General features: G+C 53.7%; 1 protein-coding gene across 1 annotated transcript; it reads left to right on the top strand.

Moving 5' to 3' along the window:
- The first annotated feature begins 1,662 nt into the window (after window positions 1–1,662).
- On the top strand, window positions 1,663–6,082 carry ORC6 (origin recognition complex subunit 6). The gene is made up of 6 exons (XM_036275640.1): window positions 1,663–1,809; window positions 3,174–3,337; window positions 3,823–3,912; window positions 4,265–4,377; window positions 5,082–5,150; window positions 5,616–6,082. The coding sequence occupies exons 1-6, from the start codon at window positions 1,663–1,665 to the stop codon at window positions 5,741–5,743; spliced, it is 711 nt and encodes a 236-aa protein (XP_036131533.1). The 3' UTR covers window positions 5,744–6,082.
- The last annotated feature ends 1,949 nt before the right edge of the window (window positions 6,083–8,031 follow it).

Below are 8,031 nucleotides of genomic sequence, written 5' to 3'. Positions count from 1 at the left end.
TTGACGGACTGAGGCATCAGCCAGTCGCTTCACAGTATGGGAGAGGGCGGGGCAGTGCAGGGAAGCGGGGACTCTCTCGGAAGCAGGAAAGAGACTGCAAGAGGGAAAGGCAGCGCTTATGGAGTTTGTGAAGAACGGAGGCATGGAAAGAGTGGGAACTGCTCGCCCTCGTTCCTCTACGTCGGCGCGTGCCCGCAGGGTGCGCGTGCGCAGAAGGAAGACCAGGATTGGTGTATCGGGCGGTCTCACGTTCTCGTCCTAGCCAATCCGGATGCAGGGGAAGGGTGGGGCCTGGCCGCCACTGGCGGGCGCGGCGGCTGCGCGCGGATTTCGTCCCTTCGCGGTCGTGCGCGCGTGTCCCTCCCGCGGGAGCCATGGAGTCGGGGCTGATCCCGCGTTTGGCGCGGCGTCTGGGCGTCGCCGAGCCCGACGTGCTGAGGTGAGTGCGGCCCTCCCGGGCGGGCCGCAGGCCGGCAGCGGCCTTGGAGGGGGTGGCGAGCAGCGACGGGACGTCCCCAGCCGGGGCTCCTGGGGTGCGCGCGGGGGCGGAGAACCTCGGCCGCTCCTCGCGAACTTCTCGGGGGTCTGCTGGCAGCGGAGAAGCAGACAGACGGGGTACAGCGCCCGTGGGGTTTCTGTGTGGGCAGGAACCGCGTAGGAAGCCGAACAGGGTGACGGCCGGAGGGCGGGGGTGCCGTGGCGCCGAGCCCCGACCGGAGGAGGAAGGTCGGCCGTGGAACGACGGGGCGAGCGGCCGGGCAGAGGGCGCAGCCTGTTTACCAGCCCTGAGATGGGCAGGACGGAGCTCGGGCCAGGGTGAGAAGTCCGGCCAGCCCCGGCCGGTGCGGCTCTGGGTGGATCGTCGGCCGGCGGACCCGAGGGTCTCGGGCCTGCTCCCCAGCCAGCCGCCCGCGCCTGGGCTGCGGACTCGCCCCCGCCCCAGGGGCCGTGCGGGAGGCCACCGGTCGCCGCGTCTCGTTCCCCCGATGTTCCTTCCCCCTCCCCCTCCCCCCTCCCCCTCCTCCCCTCCCCTCCCCCTCCCCCCCCCTCCCCCCCCCTTTCTATCTAAAAAACCGATGAGAAATAAAGAAGTGAAGCCAGGTGGCTAAAGCGTGAGCAGTGGGGCCGGGACGGAGCCCTTAAAGGGTTTGAAGTGAGACCCCGGGGACCCGGTGATCACCCAGAACAGCGGTTCTGCAGGTGTGGCCCCTGCGCCAGCGGCATCAGTGTCCCCTTGACCCTCGTTAGAAAAGCGAAGTTTTGGGCCCCACCGTGCCTCCCTGTGAGAAACGCTGGGCAGGGACCAGCGTCTGTTTCACAAGCCCCGACGTGCGTGTTGTGTAGGTTCAAGTTCGAGAACCCCCGATTCAGAGGAAGGGGGGAGAAGGAACCCCGGCCTGGCCTGCCCGCCTCTGTGCAGGTGCTTGCTTGTTCTGGGAGCTGAGGGACAAAGAGGGTCGTTTTCGCGGGACTCGGAGAACTCACCTTTGCCTGAAAGTAATACCTGAGCTGGTGGTGTTTGGAGTCGAGACCGCGGTCCTCCCCAGCGAATGTCCCATTCCCAGCCCCCCGCACGGGAGTTAGGCCCAGAACCAGTCCACTGGGCAGTGTTCGCTGTCCACCGGAGTGTTGGACATGCTCTGGAAAGGCGGCTGAGTGAGTATGTTGCCCTCAACCAGGAAGGCGCAGGAGTACTTGCGACTGTCCAGGGTGAAGTGTGGCGGCCTGTCTGCTCGCACCACGGAGACCGGCCGCGCAGTCATGTGCCTCGACCTGGCGGCTTCCTGGAGGGGGTGCCCCTTGGACAGGGTAAGCAGATCCCATTGAATGAATTGTTACACGTTTTAATTTCCGGTTGGACTAGACCCCATCAAAACTCGTGTGTTTTAGAACTTTCCTGGTTATTACGTTACTATTCTGGATGAACTTTTAAACCATTCTGTCCAGTTGGAGGGGGGAAAGTTGTTTGCGGCATTCTTCTTACTGTCTAGTTTCCCCGGCCACAGTCTTCATTATCCACAGCCACCTACCACGCTGCTGCTAGCATCTTCCCAAAGCACATTCTGTGACACCCGTGTGCGTTTTCCTTCGATGTCACAGTGGTTGAGTGGGGCATCCGAAGTCACGTATTGAGACCAAATCTCAACACCACCAGTTACTGGCTCTGTGAGCCTCCAGTTTCCTCATCTGTAAAGTGGGAGTGAGAATCTTTCTCACTGGATCATTGTGATGGTTAAACAGCATCCTGTGTGTAACAGACTTAACGCAGTTCCTGGCACATAATGATACACTTAGTAAATGGTGGCATTAAAAATGCCCTTGGTGCCCTGGCCAGTTTTGCTCAGTGGTTAGAGCGTCGGCCTACGGATCAATGAGGTGCAGGTTCGATTCCGGTAAATGGCACATACCTCGGTTGCAGTTGGTCCCCTGGTCTGGGTCGTGCGGGAGGCAACCAGTTGATGCATCTCTTTCACATTGATGTTTCTCTCTCTCTCTCTCCCTCTCTTTTACTCCATCTGAAGATAAATGGAAAATGTCCTTGGGTGATATTTTTTAGTCCTCAGGATTAAAAAAATAAAATGACATTGGCTCCCAACAGGTTAGCTCCCCACTACCATCACCCTCACCAGCTTCTCTTGAACACTAACCTCATGCTACACCATACAGGTAAATAACTTAAGGCTTTGTGAACACAACAGTTTCCTTCCCCCTGGAGTGCTCTTCTGGCGGGCTCCTGTTGGACTTCCGTGGCCTTCCTTGCTGTTCTATCCTTTGTGACAACTCCCCCAGGCAGAGCTGGTGTTTCTGGGTTATTGACCCTTTGTTTCTCCCCTGGTGTCCACCTCCTGTCCCTGTCCCTGCTCCATGCGCTGCCCCCTCCCCACTCCCTCCTCACCCCAGAGAATTATTGGCGCCTCTGTTGGAAACGGGTGGCTGTAGCTGCGTCTCCTGTGTTCCTGCCGCTCGACTGTGGTGACACATTTCCTATACACTGTGCACGGACACGACGGCCGGTCTAAGTGTGCGAGCCCCGAGCAGCAGGCAGCACCCGACGTGATCGCTGGTGCTCCCTCGAAGCTAACCCTCAGTGCAGGGACTGGCCTTAGAATTCGTCGTGAGGAGTTGCGGCACCAATGTGTAAACTTAATGATTTGTGTGTTTTCCTTTCAAAGGCTTATGTAACTAAACTTTCTGGTCTGAACAACAAGATGTACCAGAGCTGCCTTAAATCTTTTGAGTGTTTACTGGGCCTGAACTCCAGTGTCGGAATAAGAGACCTGGCTGTCCAGTTCAGCTGCATGGAGGCGGTGGACATGGCTGCGCAGGTGCTGCAAAGGTACGAGGTGTACGGGACCTTAGCTGGAAATGTCTGCTGATACATAAAGCACAACTGCCCTGGCCGGTTTGGCTCAGCGGTTGGAGCGTCGGCCTGCGGTGCAGAGAGACCCGGGTTCGGTTCCCGCTAAGGGCACGTATCTCGGTTGCAGTTTGTCCCCGGCCCTGGCTGGTCGTGCGGGTGGCAGCCACTCGATGTGTCTCTTTCATGTGGATGTTTCTCTCTCTCTCTCTTCCTCTCTCTCCCTCCCGCTCTATCTGAACAAAAAATGGAAAAATGTCCTCGGGTGAGGATAAAAAAAGAGAAAAAAAGCACAACTATCCCACGTCCTGTTACTTTTCAGTGTTAAAAAGTAACTAAGATGTTAAAGTGTTAGAATGCCTATCTCTTACATTTAAACAGCTTTTAAGTTCTGATTTGCATTTTCAGTCCCTTTGAAATGCTATTTTCTGACAAGTAATTCTGCAAACACTGCTGTCCCTTAGCTACGAGTCCAGTCTTCCACAGACACAGCAAGAGGATCTCGACTTATCCAGGCCGCTCTTCACCACCGCCGCACTGCTCACCGCGTGCAAGTAGGTGTCTGCTCACACTCAGAGCGGGGTGCCCTTCACGGTGGGGTTCTCGTGCCCAAGTAGTCCTGCTAGTTGGTCTGCTTCAGCACGGCATATTTTGCCATATACGTATGTTAGGAACAGTGGCCAGGTTACCACCCTCGAATCGTCTCACAACACGGCTGACAATGGGAGAGTCGTGTCCGGGAGCCCAGTGCCCCTGGTAGCGTGGAGATGAGCCGTGTGTTCCCACGTCAGGGTTCCTCCCGTGGCTGACGGAGTCGGCCCTTCCAGCGGTGCCGTTGTGCTTTCCCGTTTAAACAAAACAACTGGACTGATCTCAAGAACGGTAATTTATCACATTCTTTTGTAGGATTTTAAAGCTAAAGGTGGATAAAAGTAAAATGGTAGCCACATCTGGTGTGAAAAAAGCCATATTTGATCGACTGTGTAAACAATTAGAGAAGATCGGGCAACAGATAGACCGTGAGTATCAACAGCATGTTTCAGGAATGTGTCTTGTGAGAATGTAAATGCGCAGTCAGAGTCCAATGTTTCTGAACTTGCAGAATGGCTGCTCTCTGGTTCTGTGGTTGGTGTGGACAGGTGCGTTTGAGAAAATGGGTTTTTGTTGTTCAATTAAAATAGCTTAATAAGCCCTGGCCAGTTTTCTCAGTGGTTAGAGCATTGACCTGCGGACCAAAGAGTTGTGGGTTCAATCCGGCCAAGGGCACGTACCTCAATTACAGTTCATCCCCGGCCCTGGTCAGGGTCATGCAGGAGGCAGCCAGTTGATGTGAATCTCTCACGTTGGTGTCTCTCTCTCTTCCTCTCTCTCTCTCTTGCTCTCTCTCTTCCTCCTTCCCACTCTATCTGAAGATAAATGGAAAAAAATATTCTGGGGTGAGGATTTAAAAAAAATAGCTTAATAACTTTTTTTAAAGCCTGTGATTGTCTGAACCCACACTTGGAGAGCAGGTCGCTGCCCCAGGCCTCGGGGGGAGGCGCCAGCTCTGCACACACAGCTGGACTAGAAGGAATTCCCGGGATAGGCAGGATCATTGCCTTCTCCTTGTCCCTAGTAGTTGGTCAGCTGAGAAGTCCAGGTTTTATTTGTCATCCAAAATATGCCCAAATACTAAAGCTGAGAATAGAAAAATCAACCTGTTGACACTTCTTCCTTCTTCCAGGAGAGCCTCCAGATTCAGGCACTCCGCCACGGAAGGGAAGGGGGACAGCGCCGGAACCTGCAGGAAAGGGTGAGGTGTGCCCGTGTGGGCGGGCAGTGAGGGTCGTGCCCAGAGGGTCCCCTGCAGCGACCAGCCTGCGCTGGGTCACGCGCTGACCGGTGTCTGGTCAGGAGGGCACAGCAGAAGCCGCACCGCTTGTCCAAGTCCTGCTTGACCGCCACCGCCTGTGTGCTTTCAGGAACATCACCAGTTCCTGAGAGCTTCCCCTTCCCAACGATAAAAGGCATTAACACCAGCACCCGCTTGCGGGAATGGCGGTGACTGTTGAAAGCCATGGTGCACTCACAGTGCCCAGTTTAGTGCCTGTCGGGCACGAGGGAAGTGCTTGGCAAATGTTACCTGTTACCGGGTGTCTTGGATGCTTGGAGCTTAAGAGCAGAAATCTGGTGTTAGCTGCTGTTCCCACTTTGCATTTCAGACGTTTACTTTTTTCTTACATTATTTGTAGACATAATTTTAAAATTTTTCTCGCAGATACAGAGAAAGTAGTAGAGATCCTGCATAAACCACAACACGATGAAGACCTGACCCTGGATTACGAAGAGTGGAAAAGGAAGATTCTGGAAAATGCTGCCAGAGCACAGAAGGCTGGAGCAAAGTGAGCTCAGCACCCAGACGGCCATGTTCTCCACCCAACCGTGCACCTGCCCCTCGACGGAGGTCGCATGCGTTGGAGTTCTGTTTCAGCTTTTATAACAGGGATCCTAAGACTGTCACCTTAACGGCACCAGCACTGGGGCTGAGTTCTGGGCAGCAGGCTGGCCCCTGGCGGGGGCAGCAAACTCATCAGATCAGCCACAGTCCTTGTTGGCATAGTCTTGGCTGCCCCCCCGATCTGCACGCCTGCAAAATGGATTGGAGCCATTTTACTCTTTTAAGCAAAAGACAAGTCTCCTCTCCGAGCCTATAGAATTCAGGCTGAGTTGTCTTACTGGTTTTATTTAAGTTTTTATGTAAATTTCTTGGTTTTGACTAAATCAATATACAGTACATCCTAAGTTAATAAATATTATTTTTATGTGTATTCAAGCTGCCTTTAACATCATTTGGGGGGACCCCTTGCTATGCCAGATGTGTCATCTTCCCTGTGCCGCGTCCATTCGTGGGACAACGTGGTGTCCATCCCGCTTGGAGTGTGACGTGAGCATGTGAAGCGCTAGCGTGGCACCGGCCACCTGTGTTTAGTGGGTAGTGTGACAGGCTCACAGGCTCTCCCGTGATGAATCACACACTTGCACCACATTAAAAAATCAAATGGACCAGGGTCGATTTTCTTTGATGTCCACGTACTGGAAAACGTAACCTTATTAAATACTTCTTATTTCAAAACCACGGGAAAGAGCCTTTAGGAAGATACGTTGCTATGGGCTCGAGTTACCACACCAGGTGTGATTTTAACTGAAAGACTAACGTGATCTAAATAAATATGTTCATGAAGAATGCAATAAAGTGCCTGCATTTAATCTTTTTTTAATCCTCCCCCGAGGATATAATTTTATTGATTTTTAGAGAGAGAAACATCAGTCAGTTGCCTCCTGTACTCACCCCAACCGGGAATCAAACCACCTTTTCAGTGCACAGGACAATGCCCCAACCATTGAACCACCCAGCCAGGACCGCATTCATATGTAACAACCTGTTCAGCATGTTGCCCTTCATCTGCTCCGAGGAAGGCACCACCTGTCGCAGGACCTGGGGTGCGGACTGGGGCGCCTGCCCTTGTTAATTCTGGACATTTGGCAGTCTTGTGGCCAGAGCAGCGCCACGAGTGATCCCCACGCAACGCGTGTCCAGTGAGCCCTGGGCAACAGGCATGAGTCCCACAACAGCATCTTTAAAACGATCGTGAAACACCAAATATATACAACAGTAAAGGACAGTAATGAAGCCCAACAGTTACTAAGAATTTGCCACTCGCTTAACAACATCTCTCTCCTGAAGTCCTTTAACCTACAATATAACCAGCCTGGTCGCCATCATCGTACCTCACGAAATCAATAGAAAGTCAATCATCAAGTACGCAATTTAGAATTACCTTTCCCTGGATAGGGCTAAAATAATCGTTTTATTATTTGCTTGAGTCGGGGTCAAAACCAGACCCACACTTGACAACGGGGTTGCTAATGTTTAACGATAAAAGCAATACATGCTCATTGTTTAAAAAATCAAATGATAAAAAGTGGAATTCCCTCTCTCCCCATCGCCCACTCTCCACACCCCACTGTTCAGTTTCCTGCGCATCTTAGAAAACTAATGCACGTGGAAGCGCTGCCTCTCCACAAACGGGGTAATGCCACATACGTGTCCTGTGCAAAGAAGGCTGTCGGTACCCATCTCACAGCTGCAGGGTGTTCCCCTACGGACTCCGCGGAACCGCTAGCTAAGCCCACGCTGAGGGGCACCTGTAGGTGCTTTTCCCTGGGCCATGAGCAAGTGTTCGAATAAACATTCTGCATGAATCTCTGTCCACTTCAGGTTTTGCTGAGGGATACCTTTCTGGAAATGGAACTGTCGATTGAAAGTGGGTGCACAGCCATCAGAAGGAAAAATGCCATTTCCGCGTCCCCTCCCCAGTGTGCTGGCTGGAAATCAGCTCCCGCCGCCTTCGAGCGCAGTTCCCGTGGCTGTGGCCGCCACCTACGTCCGCACGCCTGCGCTGCCACCAAAGCAGGCGCCGCGGCAGAGCGCAGAGCGAGCAGCGGGCCAAACTCCGTGATCTGCGGCAGCACAAGTTCTGAGTCACTTTCCTTCCTCCACTTCTCACCCACGAGGGAGGAACCCCACAACCCTCTTTACAAAGTGGAATCCGCATGAGCAAAGGCCAAACGATCTAACACTCCGACTCATCACTTCACCCCGGTCTGTCACTTCTCGCCAGGTGAGCAGTGCG

Source organism: Molossus molossus, unplaced genomic scaffold (assembly GCF_014108415.1).
Source record: "Molossus molossus isolate mMolMol1 unplaced genomic scaffold, mMolMol1.p scaffold_m16_p_21, whole genome shotgun sequence".
Classification (NCBI taxonomy): domain Eukaryota; kingdom Metazoa; phylum Chordata; class Mammalia; order Chiroptera; family Molossidae; genus Molossus; species Molossus molossus.
Note: the sequence above shows the minus strand (reverse complement) of the source record. Positions and strands in the feature narration are given on the sequence as shown.